Source organism: Pan paniscus, chromosome 13, assembly GCF_029289425.2.
Source record: "Pan paniscus chromosome 13, NHGRI_mPanPan1-v2.0_pri, whole genome shotgun sequence".
In the NCBI taxonomy this organism is placed as follows: domain Eukaryota; kingdom Metazoa; phylum Chordata; class Mammalia; order Primates; family Hominidae; genus Pan; species Pan paniscus.
Genome location: NC_073262.2, coordinates 34,044,876 through 34,070,844, shown reverse-complemented (window position 1 = coordinate 34,070,844; position 25,969 = coordinate 34,044,876). Strand labels below are relative to the sequence as shown.

General features: G+C 34.7%; 1 protein-coding gene across 3 annotated transcripts in view; it reads right to left on the bottom strand.

The window, feature by feature from the left end:
* Positions 1-25,969, bottom strand: part of LRP1B (LDL receptor related protein 1B) — a 1,910,203-nt gene that overhangs the window by 609,839 nt on the left and 1,274,395 nt on the right. For all 3 annotated transcript variants that reach the window (XM_034954060.3, XM_034954061.3, XM_003822825.6), the window contains exons 28-30: positions 10,909-11,040; positions 9,354-9,581; positions 217-391 (exon numbers count right to left, since the gene is read on the bottom strand). In XM_034954060.3, coding sequence (XP_034809951.2) covers positions 217-391; positions 9,354-9,581; positions 10,909-11,040 — 535 coding nt within the window. The remainder of the gene's footprint in view (positions 1-216; positions 392-9,353; positions 9,582-10,908; positions 11,041-25,969) is intronic.

Genomic DNA, 25,969 nt, shown 5'->3' with positions numbered 1-25,969 from the left:
TATGTCACAGATATATATGTTGGTGTAGGATACATATAATCTACAGATAATAAAACTCTAACCAGGAATCTCTTTTACAGTTTCCATATTTACTTTTTTTTTTACTCTTATGGCTGTTATATATATATCCTCTGAATTAAGCAATGTTTTTATATAAAATCAGGGCAAAAGTCTATGAAATTTTGGAAAAACTTTAAAAAAAAAATCATACTTTACCCCCTGACTGGGTGAGCTGCAAGACACTGTGGCTTATCGATTCCATGGATAATTGAGGTTTTCAAAGAGCCATCTAGCCTTGCCACATTAATTTGCGTTTCATCAAATTCTGAGCTAATCCAGTATAAATTACGTGACACCCAATCCACTGCTAGCCCTCTGATACTCTGAATATCTATAAAACAGGAAAGAGAAGATTTAAAGGTGAATGAAGTTTTTTCATTGTACTGGCTCTGCAAGGAGTTATTTTCTATCTAAGGGAAAATTTAATTTATACTTTAATTTGTTAGCTAAAATCGCACAAGATTGTAATCTCATTCCCTTATCAGCCCTTCTTAAGGCATGAATAATCATTAATGTCTTACTGCTGAGCTATTTGAAAACCTGAAGCAACAATTAGCATTGAAATTACACTAACCGTCAGTGATTCACTAATAAACACTTAGGAGCAAACACAGGCAGCAGTCTTATGAGCCAAGGTGACCAAAATTCAAATTAGAGTAACAGCTTCTCCAGTTGATAGCACATCTTTCTAGTTAGGAGAAAGTACTTGTGGGCCATCAACAAATGGGCTATTTTATGTTTTAAGTGCCAATTTGTTACTAAAATGAAATAAAACAATTCAACTTTCCTAAAAGAATCACCAGAGTTGAATATCTTTCAAAATAGATAATTAAGAGGAATTGACTGAGAAGAGAAAATCCACTAAAATTATTTTAACATCCCTTCAACGTGGATTCTGCAGAAAATTCTGAAATCGAATTAAGTTTGGATTTGTTACAGCCAATATAAATATTTTGGTTGTTATTCATTTATTATTGAATTAGACATATTTTAAAACAATTATGGAATTTAGGCTTAAATATAATTGCACATTGCAACTTCCACTTAAAAATTGCACCTTTTCAAGAAAAAAATTGAGGTGTTATAAAGGATAGATGCAGAAAATCTTTTAAGAAATATTAACATATAAAGTAGGCCAGTTTAGTGCCCAATTTATAGCATTTGATTACTCTACCTTGATTTTGGTTTTACTTTAAAAAATTTTAGTATTTTCTAGCATTCTGTACTTATAGAGTTCTCCAGACTACTATTTCTCAAACTTACAAGACACCTGGAAACTGTTAAAATAAAGATTCTAATTCAGTAGTTCTGGGGAGAGGCCCAAGATTCTGTTACTGCTCAAGGTTGGTGATTCCAATCAAAACTTCTGAGCAGCTGCTACCTACCTCTAGTCGAATTGCTATAACTTCCCTTTTTATTGTTTTCAAAAGAAGCCAGAAAGCTAGATTTTTTAATGTGAAAGTGGAAACTCCAGATCTGTAAAGTATGCCAACTAGTTCAAAATGTAAGACAGCAAAACAAGATGTGGGGGCCTGGCAGTTCTGAGTCAGCCATAAAGTGCAGTATTTGAATGGTAGGCTTCCAGCTTACATTTCCATGCCAGAATCTCAACGGAGCCTACCTTGCTGCTCAGAAATCCCTTTAGTATTTCTAAGTAACTAATAATCACAGTTGCCTTAGAAGATACTACTCGTGGTTCCAGTTCTCTTCAAATCAAGAACCCTCTCACTCTGCAAATTACTTTTCGTGATTAATTTACAGGTGAGTTGGTGAATTTCAAATGTAAACTTGTTTCTCAATCTTAAACTTCACATTTCTTCTTATTTTTAGTTATCCTCAACCAATTTCATCTTTTTTTTTTAGACAAAAGTAATATACCACCTCCTTAAAGTTAAACCTGCCACGTCTTATACATATTTATTTCCCTCACTCAGAATCTTTATTCCTTCTTCCCCTTCTTTCATTCTCTGGAGTTAATTGGTTGCTGAGAGGCTGTATTGATGTAATAAGAATATTTGGGTTGATGTTCAGGTTGAGTGCCTATTTTTGTCATTAATCAAGTCACTTAAATGTCTTTTAGTCTTTTTTCTTACCTGTGAAATGGGCTATAGATAACACATAGGATTGTTACAAATATTATAATACATTAGATAATGTGTATTTATGCAGCCTGATGTAGGGCTGAAGAATATTTTGCCAGTCTAAGAACTTAATCCTTTCTGCATTTTAGCTTGGATTTCTTGGTATTGGCAAAAATAATAAGTTTCTCTTTACCCTAAAATACATGTTCTCCAAAGTTTTGTTTTTTTTTTTTGGTGGGGGGGGGGGTGAGGGGTAAGCATTGTCTCTGCTGCTCGAAATCCTTTTATTCATTTCTGATAGACTCTTAATAATATGGCCTGGAGAATATATTCCACTCCTAAATTGTAAAGCATAGCCAAATGAAAGCTATTAATATCTATTTAGTCTTTGTCAATTCTACAGTTCACGCTCTCTCAAATCTCTTTCCAGCTTTAATATTACAATAGTATCCAGCATTTCCTCTTCTAAGCAATTGATTTATTTGCTGCCAGGTTATTTTTCTGACTACAGAGCTTTGAATCATGACCTTCACTTGCCCCAAGGTATTCAACAGCTTCTAGCCACCCAGAATGTGATGTCTAAATTTCTTAGCCTGCTTTTCCATATAGTGTGACTATAGCTACAGTTCTTTCCCAGTCTTATTTCTCACTATTTTTAACCAAATACTTTACACTTTAACCATATTAATATGTTTTCAGATTTCCAGATATTACCTGATCTTTCCACACTATAGGGAAACTATTTAGATTTCATAACCTACCCCCATCTCCACTTGCCTGAATTTTATTCATAATAGGCTAGCTGATCAACAACATCATCCCTTCAACCACAAAAACCTGATCATGTCTCTTGTGTATCCCAGCTGGAAAGAGTTTCTCCACCTGCCTAACTCAATAGAACTGTACCTGGTCAATCTCTTTTTACCTAATGTAGTCATTACTTTGCTGATATATAACTACTTTTACATATGTGTTTTGAGGGCAGGCTCCTTGCTAATATGTCTTTTTGGCCCCTCTCCCCAGTTGTATACAACATTGCCTTCAACGTAAATATTTTTAATGAATTAATGAATTCATGAACTATACAATCTAAAATTTTAAGAGTATGTGAACTTTGCTAAAATAAGTCAAATATGTCTATGTTGAGGAGTACGTATTTAAATACGTACTCAAGCAATCTTAATTCTAACTTTTTTTTTTGAGATGGAGTTTCACTCTTGTTGCCCAGGCTGGAGTGCAATGGCAAGATCTCGCCTCACCACAACCTCTGCCTCCTGAGTTCAAGCAATTCTCCTGCCTCAGCCTCCCGAGTAGCTGGGATTACAGGCATGCGCCACCATGCCCAGCTAATTTTTTTGTATTTTTAGTAGAGGTTGGGTTTCTCCATGTTGATCAGGCTGGTCTCAAAGTCCTGACCTCAGGTGATCCACCCACCTCGGCCTCCCAAAGTGCTGGGATTACAGGCATGAGCCTAATTAGGCGCCCAGCCTAATTCTAATTTTTTATGCTTAACATTTTTCTCCCACCAGATTGAACTTTCTAATTATCATCTTTATGTCTAAAAGAATACTCTTCTTTTTGACTACCAATCACTAATTCCCACATCTGGTTGTTGCAGAGTGCTCTGGTAAACTCATCATAAGCATATGGGGGGGGGGGGTGGAATAAAAATCGTTATATATTTAATAATATTTTTCTCTTTTTGATAAAATATTGAAATAATAAATTCTAGGTTTTAACTTTTGTTTTTAAGTAAATCAGAACAAGATCTCTGAGTAAGTTTCTCAGGAAGTTTAATTTTCCAGTTCTGGGGTCTCTCATTTCTTGAACTAAGACTAATCATAAAGTATAATCTGAAAAGTCCTTTATTGCCACAAAACTGATGCATGAAAAATTGTAATTTTCAAATGCATTGTCAAGATCATAAGACAGACAGGAAAAACTCAACATGCTAACACACACTCACACATTAGCTAAAACTATCAAGGAAGACAAAATGGGATTATAGAAGTGGGTGCAATTACAGAGACAAATACTTGTGCTGAGAATTGAGAGCTTCATGGAGTATGAATTGCTCAGTGTAAAAGGGTTCAATCCTTAAACTTACAAAGAATGGGTGAGCTAAGTAAGAGTGATCTTCTGGGTATAGACACACCCGAGTGAGAGAAAAAAGATACCTGCTTATAAAGGAGAACAATTAAAAAATAAAAACAAAACTTTTTTTTCTGTCCTTTCACTGGCAAAAAACAAACAAACAAACAAACAAACAAAAACACACAAACACAAACACCTGAATTCCTAAGAACAGGTCTCTACTGTGCTACTAGAAACTACTAGCTTATATATAAGAAATCCACTGTGCTAGTAAAGATTAGTAGCCATAAGAAATCCACTGGTGATTTCTGGGTCAGCTATTATTTTATTGAATGAGACTTCATTGAGAACCTACTATTTGTCATAACTGCAAAACCAAAGAAAGGGAAAAATAAAATTAAACTGATTCCTGGTTTATAGTGTCTACTTTTCTCTCCATCAATAAAAAATTCAAGTCTTCTGTAAAAGAAAAAATTTATTCAACCCAAGACTCACACTTCCCATTAAGTTCATCCTCGTAACAGAACAAAAAATATTAAAACACACACACAAAGAAATGAGATATAAGAGAACAGTTAAAAGAAAAAAAAACAAAAGGTCCAATCCTCCAAAATCTACATATTCATAAATTATTATATGTAGGATAAAGACAAGGTGGAGTATCTTAATGGAATAAATGATGCTTTGAATAATAATAAGCACAATGATTCCTTTTAAAAGATTCTTTTGGAAGCATGAGAACCAAAAATATCTTGTGATATTAAAAAATATAATATAAAAAACTAATTTTTGAATGTGTAAAATAGCAGTTTAGGCACAGTTCAACTAGTGAACTACAAAACAAATTGAAAGAAGTTAACAGAGTTAGCACAGAGAAACAAAGAAATTAAGCGAGTTGGAAGGCAGAATGAATAGTCCAACAAATTTATTAAAGTCCAACACATAAATTAGAGTTTACAAATTATAGAGTACAAAGACTGAGTTAGAGAAAACAGAGGATTTTGAGGATTTCTTTCCCCTGGATTGATGAAAGACAGGGCCCCATGGAAGATACAACTCTAGGTAGCAAAATATAGATATTATAATGAGGAAAAAGCAAAGATGTTACAAGTAGCTAGAGAGCAAAGAGACATCACCAAAAGAAGAATGACAATTAGAAAAACAAGTAGATTCTCAATAGCAATAGGGGAAGTCAAAAGATAGTGGGATACTATCTACAAAGGAATGATAGAAAATAGCTCTCAACTTGGAGTTTTGTACTGAAGAAAATTATTTTGAAACTATTTGCTCCAAGCTACTTACAGCAAATAGCTCATGTTGGCAATATATACATTAAGAACAGCTTGGTGTTTCAGGACATGTAGAATGAAAAGGCTGGCAAACTATTTCTACCTCCCTTCATGAAAGCCTGAACCAAGGAGCTAGTGTTTGTCTCAGAAAATTAGCTGGGCATGGTGGCGGGTGCCTGTAATCCCAGCTACTCGGGAGGCTGAGGAAGGAAATCATTTGAACCCAGGAGGAGGAGTTTTCAGTGAGCCCAGATCGTGCCACTACACTCCAGCCTGGGAAATAAGAGCAAAACTACCTCTAAAAAAAAAAGAAAGAAAGAAAGAAAGAAAATGGCCCACTTGAGAAGAAAATAATGGGAGATGATAGGCACAGTGAATTTATTTGGGGCCCAATTTTTGAAGCTGACCCCACATTATATTTAGACTAAGGAAGGTAAGAAAATAAAGTCTCTCAAGAAAAAGCCCAATAGAGAGAAGAGAGCTAAGTGAGAAAATACAGAGACCCACAGTGCAAGAAGTAAGAGAAAGGTTTCCACAGAGTCATTCATGGAATTTCTAAAAGATGAAAGGATAAAACAAAGTACAATTACTGGTGGAATTTGAGATCCTTTGATGAGTTCAGATGCTAAACTGTCAAAAGTTTATCTCAAGTTTTTCTGCTAATGGAAAGATATATCCATCTTTAACAAAGTTTCATTCTGGAAAAAATTGAAAGGCAACATTATTCAGCCTGTTGAGTAAGTCAGAAATGGAATCATCCTTGACAATGCCTATTCCTCAAACTTTATGTCCAATTGATTGTTAAGTTCCTTTATGTTCTTACTCTTTGATATCTCTATAATTTGTGCATGTTCCTCCATCTGAGTTTTCCCCAGCCTAGTCCAGGCTTCTGATATCTCTTACTAGAGCCACTGTAACAGCCAACTAATCTGTCTCTCAGAGTTCACTGCTCATCTACTCCCAACCCATAGAACCCTCTACTAAACACAGTAGCTAAAGTGGCCTCTTCCAAAGGCAAAGCTCTTCATGTTGTCATACCCTCCCTGAAGCACTTCCTTAATTCCCATTATTTTCAGAATTAACATAAATATTAAAAACTTGTCTTATAAAGGTTGACATAATTTGGCGTCTATTTTGTTAGATCTTTCAGCTTGTACAGATACATCCCTCTCATTCTGTGCTCCATACCATTCAGTCTGTCTTGGCTCTCCTTAAGTTTCTTACTATATAGAAAATGTTCAGACCGGGCGCGGTGGTTCACGCCTGTAATCCCAGCACTTTGGGAGACAGAGGTGGGTGGATCATGTGGTCAGGAGTTTGAGACCAGCCTGGCCAATGTGGTGAAACCCCATCTCTACTAAAAACACAAAAATTAGCCAGGCATGGTGGTATGCACCTATAATCCCAGCTACTCGGGAGGCTGAGGTAGGAGAATAGCTTGAACCCCGGAGGCAGAGTTTGCAGTGAGCCAAGATAGCACCACTGCACTCCAGCCTGGGACAGAGTGAGACTCCATCATCTAAAAAAAAAAAAAAAAAAGAAAAGAAAATGTTCCAATATTTTTCAAAATGACTGAATCTGTAATTATTGCTCCTAATGAGTATATGTATTAATTATTAGTGAGAAAACATTTTTGCTCAAATTTTGGTTGATAATTGTGAATAGAGTCTGCTAAATAGAAGTAAGTCTTGATGATTTTCTCAAAGATAAACTCACCAAATTACTACTAGATACCAGTTCATAATTAAAGACAGAAAATTGTCTCCTATTTTTTTTAAGATATAACATCTTTTGCTCTTTATAATTCACAGAGCCTTTTGGATAATATTAAATACTTATAATAAAGTACTTGAACATTTTTCTGTCAGACTTTGGTGAATTTCTTGAGGGAAGACCACCTAACTGATTGTCAATCTTCAGAGACACCTAATGTCCTTTACTTGGTCTTTCAAGGAATTTAATGACATTTCATCAGTCATTGTTGTTCTTTTTAATCCAGTCTAACAATGCTTATCCAACCACATTTGCCCCTGCCCTTGTAAAAAATTCTGAACAAAGAGGAAATCTTTGCATTTGCTTTTTTATAAAAATTCTTGTTTTTCAGCAAGTTCGAAATAAATATTTGAACAAGCTTATAGCCAAACCATTCAATAAATTTTTTTAAACAGTGCTAACCTGAGATCAGAAAAGAGCTAGCTTAAATACAACTGTATTTCAGTGGTCAAATACTCTCAGATCTATTAATGGTACTCAAGCTAGCCTTCTAGTATTGAAAAGGATAGTGAATAAAATCTGCACTTCCTATTGCCTTCATTATGACATTTACCATTGCTCAAATATGTCTGACTTTAAATTTTCAATAGACTTGAAAGCATAGGTGTTTGATGCATTTATATGGATTACTGATTACTCTTTTCTCCATTCCCCTCCAAATCCTTCTACCAAATTTAGGTTGAAGAGAAATTGCGTCTTTGGATATTCAGTCATGGCAAATAGTAAGTGCTCAATAAAGACACATTCAATAAAATAATAACTGACCCTGAAATCACAATATGCCAAACTTTAAGCAAATATTAGGATAATTCAATGCTAAAAATTTAGAACTCCACCATGACATGTACATGTATGTCTCACTTCATATATGTTCTCTGTGTTGGGACAAGTTACTCCTATTTTTGTAATGGTTAGTTGTACAGCATTCTCTTAGAACCTATAATTCAACCTGCTGGATCAGGAAATAGGAACAGTTTTCCTGTTTTATATGTTAGTCTAGGTCTGTAAAAATATGTGCAAAGGGAAGTTGCTTATAAGCTTAAGTAGGGGAGGGAGGCCGGGCATGGTGGCTCACAGCTGTAATCCCAGCACTTTGGGAGGCCAAGGCGGGTGGATTGCGAGGTCAGGAGTTCAAGACTAGCCTGGCCAAGATGCTGAAACCCTGTATCTACTAAAAATACAAAGAAAAAAAAAATAGCCAGGTGTGGTGGTGGGTGCCTGTAATCCCAGCTACTCGAGAGGCTGAGGCAGAGAATTGCTTGAACCTGGTAGATGGAGGTTGCAGTGAGCCAAGATCGTGCCACTGCACTGCAGCCTGGGTGACAGAATGAGACTCTGTCTCAAAAAAAAAAACAAAAAACGAAAAACAAAAAAAAAAACAGGGAAGCCAGTCCTTCCTAATATCCTATATTTTCTCTATGCAAATGTAACTATTCCTCCATCAGAAAAAAAGACACTTTAAGTCTATTTATTTAGACATGTAATTTTTTTTTAATTTTTATTTTTTTGGAGAGATGGAGTTTTGCTCTTCTTGCCCATGCTGGAGTGCAATGACATGATCTTGGTTCACTGCAACCTCCGCCTGCCGGGTTCAAGTGATTTTCCTGCCTCAGTCTCCCAAGTAGCTGGGATTACATGTGTGCACCACCACGTTTGGCTAATTTTGTATTTTTAGTAGAGACAGGGTTTCACCATGTTGGTTCAGGCTGGTCTCGAACTCCTGACCTCAAGTGATCCACCCGCCTCGGCCTCCCAAAGTGCCGGGATTACCGCTGTGAGCCACCGTGCCCAGCCGAGAAATCTAAATTTTAAGGTGATCTGTCCTGAAGTTTTTCTTCACATGAATGTAAATTTCTAATTATCAGTCTGCTCTGTGCAATTTAATTATACCATTCTACAATAGTAAGGATGTAGCATATTATTAAATCTCTAATCAATTCTAACTTTCAATTAACAGCATAAAGTTGAATAAAAGAGAAAGAATATAAAAGATTTGTGATTATTACAAATTGAATAACAAACACTTTTAAAGTTGTAACATGTATGAATCTTTTACCTCTTGAAATAACAGTTTCTAACCCAGTTCCGTTAATAAAAGCTCGTTTAATGGTTTGTGTTTTAATATCTGTCCAATATAAACGTTCCTCAGATGCATCGAAGTCTATCACAGTAACGTCATCAATATCAGGGACTGTAAATGCCGTGATGAAGTTAAAATATGGATTGTCAATATCCACTCCTCTGATTTCAGAACGTCTTGCATAAAGAAGAAATTTTTTCATTTCTAAAAAAGAAATAGAAATTTTTTTCTCTTATGAAGTTGGCAAGCTTGAAAGTGTAGAAATTCTAAAATATTACTTGATTTAATACATGTTAACTCCCAAAAATCACAATCAATATTTGATGGAAACAATGCAGTAACAATTTATCTATTTTAAATTAAGGTATTTAATAGAAACAAATATGAAATGAGTTAGAAGCCTTACATCATCATTTTTCTTTAGCTAGAAACACCCAAACATTCTCAGTAATCAATTCTCAGTGACCTTAGAATTTCGAAGTTGCTAAACTACATAAACTACGAGTGTCAGATACCATATTTGTACTTTTTACGTAATTACTACAATATTGTATTGCATTACAAGATTTTGAGGGAATCTAAGAACTTTTTTCTATACTGTCTTTGAATAAGATAAAATTAAACATGCTATTAGAAATCTTGTATATATTTTTCCTATAAAAATTAGGGTTCAAATAATTTAAAGCGTGCTTTTAGTGTAATTTTTTGTAAATTTGTAGTAACTAACATTGTGAGGCGTTATATCACTTTTACTTCCTTGCACTACATTTGTAAAACATCAGAGCCAATAGAAATAGTAGTTACAGATATTCTATTTTGTTGTTGTTGTCTTTCAGGTTATTGGTGTTGAGATATGTTATATTATGGTATAAGTTAAAGCTACATGTACCTAAACTCCTGACTTTTAAATTTTGGTGAGTACTTTTTTTCTGCCCTTAAAATTAAGTAATATTTTGCAAATAAATAAAATTATTAATAGAAAGCAAAAAATTGTATTCACAAAATTTATCTTTTTTAGTTCAAATGCATTGTTTAAATGTGTGGAGTTTTTTTTTTACAAATCTTTCCAAGTTATATATTTTACTTCACTTTTTCCCCTTTCAAGTTGATAATCCTGTACCAAATGATGCTAGAGTGACTTTAGAAGAGCAGATTAAAGCTGTTAAGCGTGTCTTTGTTATGCAGGTTACCTACATCATCATTTTCTGATAAGGCACTTTCACTTAAAAATCTTCCTGTTTTGTAGAGATAAACTCTGCTAACGTACCAAATAAGAAAGTAGCAGGAAAAAAAAATGAATAAGGTAACAAATAACAAAGTACAACATATCACATATTTAAAGAATTTGTCAGTCTTCCCCAGAGCACATGAATCATCAATAGTGGATGGATATAGCACCACCACCTAAAATATTTTTGAAAACAGAAAAAAAAACTTCCTTTGCTTTAATATGAGTAAAATCTGAATGCTAATATAATTTGAGAGAATTCAATTTTGTTTTTATTTTTGATTAGAACTGTAAGAAATTTACCATAGCAGGTCTTCTTGTCTGAAGAAAGCTTCATCAAGTGGGGGCACGCACAGGCAGCACTCCTATTGTGATTGATTAGACACATGTGAGAGCAGGGGCCTTTGCCATCATTAGCTGCACAAGGATTGGGAGCTGTAATTACACAGTGAAATATGAACAGTGAAGAAGGAAGAATGTATTAGGGAACCTCTGAGGTTGACAGGGGTTATTCACCTAATGATTCAAAGTAAAGTTTCCTACATAGAACCCATTAGTAGGGTGATTAATATGACAATAATAGACAATCATACACAGCAATTACACTAATAAAAAAACATTATTTCAAAGATAACTAAGAAAACTCCATCAATTCTCTCTTAGACAAATGGCATGCATCCTATTGCTTAGAGGTAGTGGCCAGATGTGGTTGCTCACGCCTGTCATCCCAGCACTTTGGGAGGCCAAGGCAGGCAGATCACGAGGTCAGGAGATGGGACCGTCCTGGCTAACACCATGAAACCCCATCTCTACTAAAAACACAAAAAATTTGCCGGGCATGGTGACACACACCTCTAGTCCCAGCTAGTCAGGAGGCTGAGGCAGTAGAATCACTTGAACCCGGGAGGCGGAGGTTGCAGTTAGCCAAGACTGCACCACCGCACTCCAACCTGAGTGACAGAGTGAGACTCCATCTCAAAAAGAAACAAACAAAAGAGAAGTCGAGACTTTTTAAGGAGTTAGTTTGAGGAGCAACCAGGAATAATTAGTGAATTTAATATAAAATAAACTAAGATAGACTATAACCCAGACATTGGAAGTTGCAACAGATGTTGTTATTTTCTTAACCAACCATGAAGTTTCCCTTCTTGCCTTGGCACACCACTTTTAGAGGCTTCCCTAGGAAACTACTGTTACCTATATACCTTTCCTTCAAACACGTACTCTTCTTCAAATGAGGCCTATGTGAAGAAATGTCTGTCTGCCTTCATGATTAAGTCATCTACTTCTTTGTTACTTTTTCTGTATTAACTAATTCCATGGCTAAGGATTGCTCCACATGTACATACTTACTCAATTCCCTTGTATAAATGACTTACGATTTTTCAAATTGAGAACAGAATATTAAATTTTGCAGCTCAATGTCATTCTGTGACAGCATTGAATGTCTTGAGACATTTTGAATTTTATGTTCCTTGTTCTGTCATCATGTCTTTTGGATAAGATTTTAATTTATCTAGTATCTTTAATCTTATTTTTATAGAGCCTACCTAGTAGAAAAAAGTCATTAGAACTAGGCTACTAAATTGAAGGCAAAAAAGCGTTATTCTTGTAGCCCCATCAAGAAAATGTTAGCTTTCAACTCATGAGTGGTATCTTCCAACCATGTCCCCTTGCTCGAAGTAGTGATAGGGTTGAGACATGCCCAATATGCCACCTTTGCCCATTAGAAAATGACAGAAGCAGGAAGGTCTCTGTGACCTTCCCTCCACCCCTCTTTCCTGAAACAGGTCATGAAAGCTAGAAAGGATTTTCTGACCTCCCCTGAAGCAGGTCACAAACTCTCATGTAGAGGTGCCCTTCCTAAGCCCTGAGGAAAGGAATATCCTTGTCTCTGAAGACACAGGGACACAGAAAGGAATCTGAACAACAGGCCTTGCTAAGTTTCCCCAGTTTCTTACCATTAGATCATATCTCCTAGCATAAAACTACCGAGATTTTAACCATTTCTTCAGGTCTTTATTTCCTCAGAAGGCTCCTATGTCATATAATACTTGTTTGTGTACTTTTTTGGTTAATCTGTCTTTCGTTACAGACCTCAGCCATAAACCTGAGATGGGTAGAGAAAAGGTATTTCCTCCCTCTTACAGAAGTAAACAGCAGTCCTGTGGTGTTTTAAAACACAAAGAATAAAAATCAAAGAGATAATAAAAGGGTAGAGGATATGAGAAATGAACTGAATTTGATAAATATTCAATGCAGCTTTTGGCAATTGTTAACATTCCTTACATCAAGATGATAAAAGTAATAGTGTCTTTGTATTTGTTAAAAACAATAAATAAATAAATAAAGGAGAATAAGAGACTCACAAAAAACTCACTCTCCTAAGAAAATTAAGAACAAAAGATAATAGAAAAGAGTAGAAGCTTTTGTTCCAGAGATTTCTTTCCAGGGCACTTCTTTTGTCACACAGAGTAAGTAGTTCCTATTTTGTTCTTTGTTATCTTTTGATTTTGTCTGTTATAATAATTGAAGTCCCTAAGGAATCGCAAGTTAGAGAAGCAAGAAAGTAGGTGGGAAGGGAAGGCAGAAAGGTGTTGCAGGACAGGAGGAGGAGTGAGTAAGAGGCGGTGTTAAGTGTCATATATCAAGTCAAGTTTACCTAGTCAGGTAGATAGAAAGAGAAAACTCAAATTCCCCCATATCTGAATTAAAAAAAAAAAAAGAAGAAAATGAAGGAGAAAAGAAAAAAGAGAGGAGTAAAAGGGAAGACAAGAAGGAAAAAAAAGTTTGTTCAAAAACACTAGCATAGGAAATGCTATTTCTCAGGAAAATTAAAAGCATAATCCATAACAGTCTAATGGTAGGTACTTGAATTTCACTTTGAACATCATTATTTTTAGGCCAGAATCATACCAACCCTTAACACCCTACAATTATGAAAAAATATATATTTTTGAAGGCAGAGATATTAAGTTTCTATGTACATACTAAAATTAAAAATTGCATTGACTTTGTAGCCCAATATCTTATCAATGATAACACTGTAATGTATAATTCACAATATTTTGTGCTTCATAGATTGAAAAATCCACAAAGAATTCTTACTTTTCATTTTCATCTCTTCTCACTTTCAAGGATTTAACAATATTATTTCAAAGTGTCTTTCCAAACAAGTGCTTGAACACAGCTACTTATTCTATTCCAATTACCAAATTTAAAAATACTGTTCATAATACTCACATTTTTATAGAAAGCAGGGATTAGCAGACACGAACCCATGAGACAAATCTGGTCCACTGACTGTTTTTGTAAATAAAGTTTTATTGAAACATAACCACGTGCATTGGTTTACATATTAGCCATGGCTGTTATCATACTGCAATAGTAGAATTGAACAGCTTCAATAAAAACCACATGGCCCACAAAGCCTTATAATATGTACCTATTATAATTAGATAGTAAGTAGCTATTTTATAAGAGACACTACTGCAAAATCCAGTATGATTACAGAGGCTATAAACTTCTACCAAAGCCAAGCCTATTCCATGTATTTGTATTCAAAAGATGGGAAAGCCATTGATCAATGGAGTGCTATAATAAATCTTAACAGATGAAATATAAATACAGCTGGGCAGACTGGGTTCACCGATAGCTCATATTGTCTAAACTCAAACTGATGAAATATAGAACCTTAGAGATATACCTGTAATAACCCCCACCTTTTATTTATGCATTAAATAAAACATTATGAAGTATCTAGTTGTTTAAAACACTGTGAAAAAAAGCTGAGATACAATAGTGGACGAGTTCTTACCCCAAGGTGCTTAAGGTTCTATACACTAACCTGGTACTCAACTCTCTTCAATTCTATGGTCACTGGCTCAATTTAGGTTTTCTCCATTTCCTGCGTGGATTATTGCGCTAAACTCCTAACTAATCTTTGATATCTAGTATCCCTGCATTACATACAGTTGTCTTTGTAGAACACATACTTGATTATATCTGGTTTGTTTAAAAATTTGGGGCTAGGCATGCCAATAATCCCAGCACTTTGGGAGGCTGAAGTGGGAGGATTGCTTAAGCCCAGTAGTTAGAGACCAGCCTAGGCAAGACAGGTAGGTCCCATCTCTACTGGGAAAAAAAAAAAAAAAAAAAAAAAAATTGAATGGCTTCCCACAGTCTACCTCACAAAGTGTCGGCTTTATCTCCTACTATTAATGTTTCCCCCAAGAATCCTCAGCACTAGTCAGACTGGTTTCCCTGCTACTACCATTTACCCTCCAGCTCTTTATTCTGATCCACTCTCTTGTTTATTTTTGTTAAAGAAGTTATCAAGGCCAGGTATGGTGGCTCACATTGTAATCCCAGGGCTTTGGGAGGCCAAGATAAGAGGATCCCTTGAGCCCAGGATTTTGAAGTTGCAGTGAGCTATGATCATACCACTGCACTCCAGTCTGGCCCACAGAGCGAGACTGTCTCTAAAAGCAGGTAAATAAAAAACAAAACAGAAATCATAAACCTTCCAACCACACAAAATTTTTACTCCAAAACATTTTTTATTTCATTTTCACTGCCATATTTAATCATTTCTCAAGTATTGTACAGATTTTCTCTAATATGTGTTTCCTTTCTTTTTACCTCTACTCTTCCAACATGTTTCCAAATTCATTTCCTCACCTTTGAATGATTGCTATGGCTATGTATCTGGTACATTGTGATACTGTCCCAAATATACCCACCTCTCTTTCAAAAACACAAATCTATCTTCCAAGCCTCATCTACCACTTTCCTTCTACATACACATTGTGTACACACTAAAATGTATTCGTCACTATTCCCTAAATATCTATATTCTTTTCCACCTCCACATGATGTACTTTTCTTCCCCTAGAATTTCATCATCAGTATCTTTACATTAACCTTCCTTCATGTCTCAGCTCAATTCATCTTTCCGCCATAAAACATTTTCTAATGAAGCCAGCTAATGCTGATTTCTTTCATCACGAAATATTGGTTATAATTATTGCTTTTACACAGCAATTAGACAATTTATTGCTTGCTGTCCTATTTTCTAATTAGTGACATTTGTTCATATATTTTGTATTAGTATGTGTTGGTCTTTCTAGCCAAACCAGTGGTTGGCAAGCTTTTTCTATTAAAGGCCAGATGGTAGATATTTGGACTTTTGCAGGCTTTATGTTCTCCATAGTAATTATTCAACTCTGCTACTATAACACAAAAGCAGCCATAAAACAATAGGTGAATGAAGAGGTGTGACTGTGTGAAAATAAAACTTTATTTACAGGACAGAGGGCTGAATTTAGCCTGAGGGTTGTACTTTGTCACTCTCTGAGCTAGACAGGTGATACGCTGGCGGGAACTAAGATATATATATATATATATATATATATGTATACATATATATATATATGTATACATATATATATACATATATATATATACATATATATATACATATATATATATATACATATATATACATATATATACATATATATATACACACACACACACACACACACACACACACACACACACATACACATTGTTTTTTCCTAAAATTTCTATGGTATCTATTATTGTGTTAGAGGTAGGGACATTTGGATTCATATGCATGTACGTAAATGTATGTGGGTATATATTCTAAAATTGCAGCAATCTAAAAATCTAGAAAGTTAATTTTCTAAAGCACATCATAGTTTCAGGTGAAAAGATTAAATAATGCATAACTACAATACTTCATAGGAGAAACGTGTTAATTGTGCAATCACAAAAGACTGATGTGTGCTCTGGGAAGAAAAATAATATCATTAAATATAATTTCACATTTGATTCAAACTGTATTTAATTATAGTCCATTTCTCACCAGGGAAAAGAAAAAACACTTTAAATCCAAACAACCAGTTTTTCCAATAAATTCAAATAAAATACACATAAATGTTCATGCAATATAAAATATGTATATTTGTTTACCTAATAAAACCATGCTCAAAGCAGAATGCCAGGATCCAATTTGTTAGGTAGAGAAAGATTTTTCTCCCTCCCATGTAGTCATTTTTGATAGTAACTAATATTCATCCTGTTAATGAACCTTATTTGTATGAGAACAATTACTCTTGTAATAAAATAATGTTTATTAGTAATTTTCCTTTAGGAAAGGACTTAATAGTTTTAAAGAAAGGAATTTTCAGAAGTACTTTGCAATTAAACACTAATCTGAAATCCTATTTTCCCTATGACAGACATCTTCAAGTGATAAGTTTAACATTTCACCTTGAAGAACTTGAGTGAATTCCTTATTTAAAATATATACATATAAAATATGTGCAAGTAAAGCATGCTTTACTTTCACCAGATTCTAACAGTATTATTTATGAGGGAGCAACGTTCATCAAATTATGTCATACTTCATGAATTAATTTTATACTGTACTGTATAAAGTAGAATATAACATGTCTAAAAATTTTATCTGATCTTTTACAGGTATCTCTACAGACAGAGTTTTTAAAAACCACAAAAAACATTTCTATCTGTATGCAGCTTTTGGTGTAAAAGGATGAAAATATATATGCAATATAATGTTACATTTATAGGGGAAATGTGTCTTAAAATACCAACTAACTTTCAGTCGTTCTAAAGAGATGACATGTCTATCTGGTATCTTAATTTATTCTCTGTTAATGTCACTTGTTACATGCTTTGAAAGAAAAAAAAACATATCAGGGAAGTTTCTATTTTTACAATGATTCTATATTTACAATATTTTAAAAAACCATCTAGGACAGTGGTTCTCAATCCGTGGAGATGGTGGTGATTTTGCCTCCCAAGAAACATTTGGGAATAAATTGAGACATTTTTGGTTGTTATGACTTGGAGTACTGTTGGCATCTTAGTGAATAGAGGTGAAGGATCTAATAAACATTGTACAATTCACAGGAAGTGTAGCTGAGAACTATCTAGCCCACAACTAGCAAAGAATTATCTAGCCCAAAATATGTAAAGTGCAGACACTGAGAAGCCCTGATTTTGGAGTAGAACTAGGGATTCTGCATTTTAAAATAGGATACATGTTAGATCACATAAATCTCATACCGATAGTATATAAATATATGAAATAAAGAGACGCTAGATATGAGTTAACAGTGAGGAGAACAATACAATGTATTATGTATGTATGTTTGTATGTATGTATGTACATGTATAACCTCTATCCTACATTATCAACTCTGCTAAAAAAAAATTATTTTATATATTATATATATATGGAGAGAGAGAGAGAGAGAGAGGAAAGAGAAAGAGAAATTTAATTTATATGACAAGTAGTTAGATCTTTCTTTTTCTTTTTAACTTCTAAGTTCCAGGGTACATGTGTAGGATGTGCAGGTTTGTTACATAGGTAAACATGTGCCATGGTGGTTTGCTGCACAGATCAACCCATCACCTAGGTTTTAAACCTAGTATCCATTAGCGATTCTTCCTGATGCTCTCTCTCCCCTATCCCCACCCCTCAACAGGCCCCAGTGTGTGTTGTTCCCCACCATGTGTCCATGTGTTCTCAATGTTCAGCTCCCACTTATAAGTGCGAATATGTGGTGTTTAGTTTTCTGTTCCTGCTTTAGTTTGCTGAGAATAATGGCTTCCAGCTCCATCCATGTCCCTGCAGAGAGCATAATCTCATTCCTTTTTATGGCTGCATAGTATTCCATGGTGTATATGTACCACATTATCTTTATCCAGTCTAGTTAGATTTTCTTTTTTTCTGAAAATACAGGGTTTCACCATGTTGCCCAGGCTGCTCTTGAACTTGTGAGCTCAAGTGATTTGCCTGCTTCGGCCTCCCAAAGTGCTGGGTTTACCAGTGTCAGCCATCGGGACTGGCCTAGATCTTAATATAGTAAATTGTGGAAGCAAATAATTTAAGCAACCTGCAAGTATTTGAGATTCACCTCCACCATGCTGAAACATGTTTTTGAGGGTATTTCTTTTTGACAAAAAAGAAAAAAAAAAAAAAACCTTTTATTAATCATGTGAAAAGTATTCCCCATAATTCTAATTGAAAATATTAATAGTCCTATATGAAATCCCTCATCCTTCAGGTTTTGTAAGTAATACTTTGTCCTCTAAGGAGTGAATTAGTGAGGGAGTATCAATAATATTCTTAAAATATAACATTTTTTATTGTGAAATAAGTTTATCCTGTTTTCTTATAGATGTTGTCAAGAAAAGTTTAATTTTCTATAGACATATTTTTCTGATGCAATTGGAGGCACTTAAATCATTTTGATGTTAAACTTACTTTTTGAGAAACAGCTTGCAATTTTCCTATAATGGACAGTGGGATTTAAAAAAAAATGATTTTAAAAGTTAAAGAAATAATTTATTTTATTATATTATGCTAGAAAATGTGCCAAGTGTTTTATAAGCATTATTTTATTTATTCCTCTTAATGGTAACCTTTGTTTATGAAAATAAATTGCCTGGCCATGCGCGGTGGCTCCCGACTGTAATCCTAGCACTTTGGGAGGCCGAGGTGGGCGGATCATGAGGTCAGGAGATCAAGACCATCCTGGCTAACACGGTGAAACCCCGTCTCTACTAAAAATACAAAAAAAATAGCCAGGTGTGGCGGCGGACGCCTGTAGTCCCAGCTACTCTGGAGGCTGAGGCAGGAGAATGGTGTGAACCCGGGAGGCGGAGCTTGCAGTGAGCGGAGATCGCACTCCTGCACTCCAGCCTGGGTGAAAGAGCGAGACTCCATCTCAAAAAATAAATAAATAAATAAATAATTAAAAAAAAATTGCCTTCATTTTGCAAAGGCTAAACTTAACTTTGAGAAGGTAAACAAGATTCAGTCAAGATCACACAAGTATTAAAAGGAGAACAGAAAGATTCAGGTTCCAGAGTCCAGGTTTTAAGTACTACAGTACACAACCTCTCTATGTGAAGCAATTCATTCTGATTTATTCACTCGTTCATTCATGGGCCAATTCATGGATGTCTTATAAAACAGGGATGTGAAATGGAGACTGAGTTAGAGTATAACTGGTATAATTACATTTGATCTAATTATTGTTGTAACTGTGGAGAAACCTCTCAATGTCTTACTCATTCTCTCTTTTTCTGGGTTTTGATTCTTTTTTAAAAGGATGTCATATTATTATCTAAAACAGTTTTTATATTTACTAGTTGCTATGTTTTCAAAATAAAATTTAAAAGGAGCAGTTGAGTCAGTAGCCTGACTTTGAAAGTAAACTAAAATGGTCCTGCAAAAATAGTACTATTTTTATCAACAAACATTTAAGGCCCCTTTAAACCAAGTTCTGTTTACATGAAAAATAAGTTTCTACAAAAAGAGAAGAACATAATTGGTGAAAATTTAACAGATAAAGGGTTTGCAGCACTCTGTAATTAAAATAACAATCACATTCTTGAGAGATTTTTTTTTTTTTTAATTCCAATTAGAGCAGCTAAGGAAAGAAACACAAAAGAAAACAGAAAAGCCCAGGGTGGTAGATTCTTGCTGGGTTTATGAGAAAATTTAACCCTGCACCTGGAGTAATGATGAAGAAAACACCTTTGGGCTGAGCAAGGACACAGAGAAAAATGACATGGTAGATGGGTGGTACAGAAGAAGCATACAAAAGAAGAGTTAGATTTCACTTTCTCCATGCTTACAGACAACTCCCTTACAGGGTCGGGGAGGAGAGTTTGGCGGCAATGTGTAAAACAAAGTAAGAGAATTGTGCATCTGTCTATCTATCTATCTATCTATCTATCTATCTATCTATCTATCTACCTATCTATCTATCTAATCTATCTAATTTATCTATTGAAGTTATTTAACAAACACTTTTAAAGTGCTTAGTACTTGCCAGGTATCTTCTAACTGCCTAAAAGAGACTAATGTGGCCGGGCGCAGTGGCTCATGCCTGTAATCCCAGAACTTTGGGAAACCGAGGAGGGCAGATCACCTGAGGTCAGGAGATCAATATCAGCCTGGCCAACATGGGGAAACCTCATCTCTACTAAAATTACAAAAATTAGCTGGACACGGTGGCACGTGACTGTAATCCAAGCTACTTGGGAGGCGGAGGCTGGAGAATCGCTTGAACCTGGGAGGTGGAGGTTGCAGTGAGCCAAGATCGTGCCACTGCACTCCAGCCTGAGAGACAGAGTGAGATTCCATCTCAAAAAACAAAGAGAAAGACTAATGTATTTAATCTTTATAACAATTCCATTTTACAGATTTACAAACAAGCAAACAAACAAATACTAATGTAGAGAAACAAACTAATACTAATGCACAAGAAGTCAGGATTTGACAAATTTGGAATTTGAACCCAAGCAATCTGGCTCTAGACTAAGCTGATTGCTATGAAGGTATTTTTTTTTGGAATTTACTGTTTGACTGAACAATCTAGTTTTATTTAGTAAATTATATTTTGTAGTAAAAAGAGTTGAAAGTTATACTAATAGCTAATGTCAGACCTATTTAGGATCATGAGGACATATGCAAACAAACCCACTGAAATTGCTCTCACTAAAATTTCACTGACCTTTTTCCAGGTTGCCAAATCCAATGAATGCATTTATGTCTTTATTTTTATTGGCTTTTCTACAAAAGCAAATACTGTTGGCTAGTGTTAGCTTGAAACTGTTCCTTTTGTGTGTGTGTGTGTGCGCATGCACACGCTTTCTCTTTTTGTCCTGAAATCTGTTGGTGCCCTGTTTCTGAGCATTCTTCTTTGCCTTCCTTTTTAGTGTTGCAGTTTCCAAGGCTCTAGCATTGCCCTTTTTCATTTTCTGTAATACTCTTAAGAAATCTTATCTACATTTTGCCTTCAATCTACAATTGAATAACTATGAAAGTTCTAGTTTTAGACCAAACCTTCCTTCCTTTTTAGCCTTAAATATTCAACTGTATCCCAGAAGTATCTCAAATTCAGCACATTCCAAAGTTTAAGTTTTCAGATAATCCTTTAAATGAAGTGTCTGCAAATGATGGCCTAAAGGCTAATACTGGCTGGTGAGCAACTTGTTTGTACGGTTGGAAAAAAACCCAAATGAAGAATACTATTTCATGGCACATAAAACTTGTATGAAATTCAAATTTCAGTGTCCAGAAATTAAGTTTTATTGGCACACAGCCACACTTATTCATTTCCCATATGACTGCTTTCACATTACAACTGAAGCAGAGTAACTGCAACAGAGAACACATGGCCCACAAGTCCTAAAATATTCATTATTATTATTTGGCCTTTCACAGAATACATTTGCTGACCCTCTCTCTTAAAGCCATCCCATATTCTTCCTCCTTTCCCCAGGTTTCCCACTCAAATCTCTATCACCACTTTTTAATGATTTCACCTCTAAGTATATCTCATCAGAGACCATTTCACCTACAAGCATCTCCCAGATTTTGGCATCAGCCACCTCCTGATCTACTGAAGTAGCTTCCTGTAATGGTTATCTTTATATGTAAATTTGACTAGTCTAGAGAATGTGTAGATAGCTGGTAAAATGTTATTTCTGGGTGTGTTTCTGGAAAAGATGAGTATATGAATTAGTATACTGGGTTAAAAGTTTCCTGCCCTTGCCATTACAGGGAAGCATCATCCAATCTGTTGAAGGCCGAAATAGAATAAAAAGGTAGAGGAAAGGCGAGTTTGTTTCCTGTTTGAACTGGGACATACATCTTATCCTACACTCCATAATTGGCACTCCTGGTTCCTGGGCCTGTGAACTCCTGGACCTGGACTTATGCCATTATCCACTTACCCTTCCTGGGTTTTAGGCCTTCAGATTTGGATTGAGTTACACCACTGGTTTTCCTGGTTCTCCTGTTTGCCTACAGTAGGTTGTGGAACTTCTTGGCCTCCATAAGCATATGAGTTAATTTCTAAAATCAATCTCTCTATCTCTCTGTGTGTGTGTGTATATATATATATATATGTGTTACACACACACATATATATTCTATACATACATACACACACATATATATTCTATACATACATACACACACATATACACTTCAATCCTGTCTCTCCAATCAATCCTTTACAAATTTCTATCATGCAAATCTGTTCTTTTTACTCCTTTGACCATTTTTTAAAAAATTGTTTTTCTCCTTTTCTTAGAGGAATGGTTCTGAAGGCAGCATCATATCCCCCGGGAATTTGTTAAAGATGCAAAATGTCAAACCCCACCTAAGACCTACTGAATCAGAATCTCTGGGTAACACCCCCCAATATGTGTTTTAATAAAGCCCTCCATTAATTTCAATGCACACTTATGTTTAACATCATTGGAACCATTTATCCCAGAGGAAAAAACTGTATATTTCTTTGTAGGGATATTATTTGAGCGTGAGCATGATCTGACCCCTGCCCAATCTTGTCTCTGATTTATTCTTTCCTTACTTGCTGCTTCGATCTGCAAATGTGAAAATGAAACCCCTCCAAGTTAGTAATTTGCCTCAGGTAACATGGCTAGTGACTGACATGAGGGAAGAATTAAACTTAGCTAATCCCAAGGTTTGTTTTGTTTTTAGTACCACACCCTGCTACTTTTAAATTTCACTTACTATACTCTTACATTCAAAATCCAGCTGTCGTAACAATGATTGTATCTATCCTAATTGTTAATTTAGTCTGTTCCTCCTCTTAGACTATAAACTCCAGGAAGGTAAGGAAGTTTGTCCAAGGAGAATGTCAAGAAAACATGACTCTCTACTGCCATCTGGTGATACGATGCAACAATTCCAAGAGGAATATATGTGCATTTAATGTCTTCTGCTTGCAGAATGCAGTGAGTAAAACAAAAGCTTGGCTTCAGACTTCTGTTCAAATAACAGAACAATTATCCCCTGGCTGTTAGACCTTGAGCAATTTACTTAGTATTTCTCTGTCTTAGGTTCCTCATCTGTGAAACTGGATGGCTAACAATTTTTCTCACGGAAATGCAATGATAATCAAGTTAGCTGCTACTGTAATTATTTCTATTGTTATAAAGGACTTAGCTAGACTCTATAGTTGACACAAAGAAATAAATGAAACACTGTTCCTTAAATATTTTATAATCTAGGCGAGTAGGTAAGACAGAGTTAGGAAACGATTAATGAATAAATAAATAAATAACCATACAAGCTTTAAATGCTGAGTCCTTGTGGTGTTAACTGTGAATGTAGAGGAGGTAAAATTTGAGCTAGTATAAGAATTTACAATTGGTATGTGTGAGAAGGAGTCTCAGATGGAGAATTGTTCCTGCAAGTCTTTGCACACATTGAGACTAACACCTGTAAAGTACTAATAAAAATGATATAAGTGCACACTTACATTACAAAGTCATAATCACAAAATCATTTTTATTTAATGCTTCATTATATAATCCCAGATCTCATTATCCAAACAAAAACTAACACATGACCCAAAAAGTGTTTATTGTAAATGAGTTTTATTGTTGCTATTGTTTTTTAATATACCTGAAACTTAATTAATAATTGTATTTTACTGATAAAAATATAGTTAGATTAGATGGCTTCGTGAATTATATATTTTTAACTTAAAGAAAAACCTACATTGTGTCAAATGGTGATTAAACTCAACGTTTACAAGATCCTATGATTTAGATACATTATCTCCAGTTTGAAAAAGCAGATACAGAGAGGTTAAATAACTTGCCAATAATGTCCAATAACACATTAATAGCTGAGACTCATGAATCTGAAATAAAACTATGCTAATGATGAAGGGTACATCATGCAATTAATAAATCATATGTTTAGGATTTGAACCCGGGCCATGCCATTAATTCTAAGCTTGGCTCCCTCATGCTGTAAATTTTTTTAATTAATATTTAAAATACCCACTACTGCTCCTTCATATTGCATATGTTTAAGCTGTGGTTTGTTTCTTCCTAATCCCATGTAACAACAACATTAAAAACCAAAGAGATCTAAAATATATTTCTAAAATATTCTGCTTAAATATCCAATAACCAATTTGGAACTTTGTGTGCATAATGAATGCTTACTTGTAAGAAAACCGGTGCTGAAACTTTTATTAATTTCCTACTTGGAGGATTAAATAATGGCAAATAGTATTTGTAACCTTTATTTCTTTAATTTGTGAAAGATACATTTCAATTTTATAGTACTGAATGTCATGTATTTTTTAAATTTATTATTTTTTTCATGAACATCATGTTATTATTCACCAGAACACGGGCTATTATTATTGTATTTGTGTGATTGCTGAGCCTTTGTCACCATTTTCATTTTAATTCTATCCTCGGTAATAAAATAGCCGATATGTTCCTGCATCTTTTTTCCCTAGCAGTGGAAGTGTTACTTCACTGAAGCAGATAAACAGGACAGATAATGATTATTATATGCTCAGTGATCCTTATAATGGGGAAAAGTAGAATGTTCTCTGATCATCTCAAAATTGTAAACTGACTGCATTTCATTTAGGAAATAGCAAGTTCTTTTCATAGGTGATATTCTCTAAATGTATTTAAAGACTAGAATATTTGCCCTGAATCCTGGGAAAATATGTTAAATTAGATCCACATAGTAAAATCTTGCTTATTTTATGTAAAGAGGAAAAATAATATATAAATCATATTTTGAGTTAAGGAAAGATGTCAAGGATGCCTCCCCCCACCAAAAAATGACAATGAATGTCTCGTTTCTTTTCTATATATGCATAAATGTCAGGAAAGCTTGAGAGTATCGTGGTTCTTCCTGTTCTATGAATTTACTAAGGGTCATGCCAATGTAGGCGAATTAGACAGTGCAGTTAGTAAATGAAGGACATTGATCCTATTTTGGGTGAGGAGGAATGATGCAATACATAGATGATGCAATACATAGATGAAGGCCATTTTTCATGGTCCAGTTCATTTAGATTGCACTGAACATACAAATTATTATTACTACAAAATGCCAAACAATCTGAGGGACAAAAATACAGTTGTGTAAATAATTTTGCACTTGAAATAATCAAAACCATTCATATCTTATAAGTGCTTGTCATCTCCAGTGTTCGCTTACAGCTAAGCATTCCTCTGTTGAAGGAAATTCTAGAGAAGCGTATTTTTTCATTATACTAGTGGCACATTGCTGGTCAGAATAATAACTTCTTGCCTTATTTAAATTTAATCAAATTCAATATATCTACTAAATCCTTATTAAATGCAAAAATGACTAATCTATATACTTTTTTCTATAATGTCCTCATGCTTTTTAGCTTATAAGGTGAAAGAAGTCAAGAGTAGAAGAAAAAAATTAAAGTTATTGCTCACCTATGTAAGCAGTAGGTATAGAAACCATATG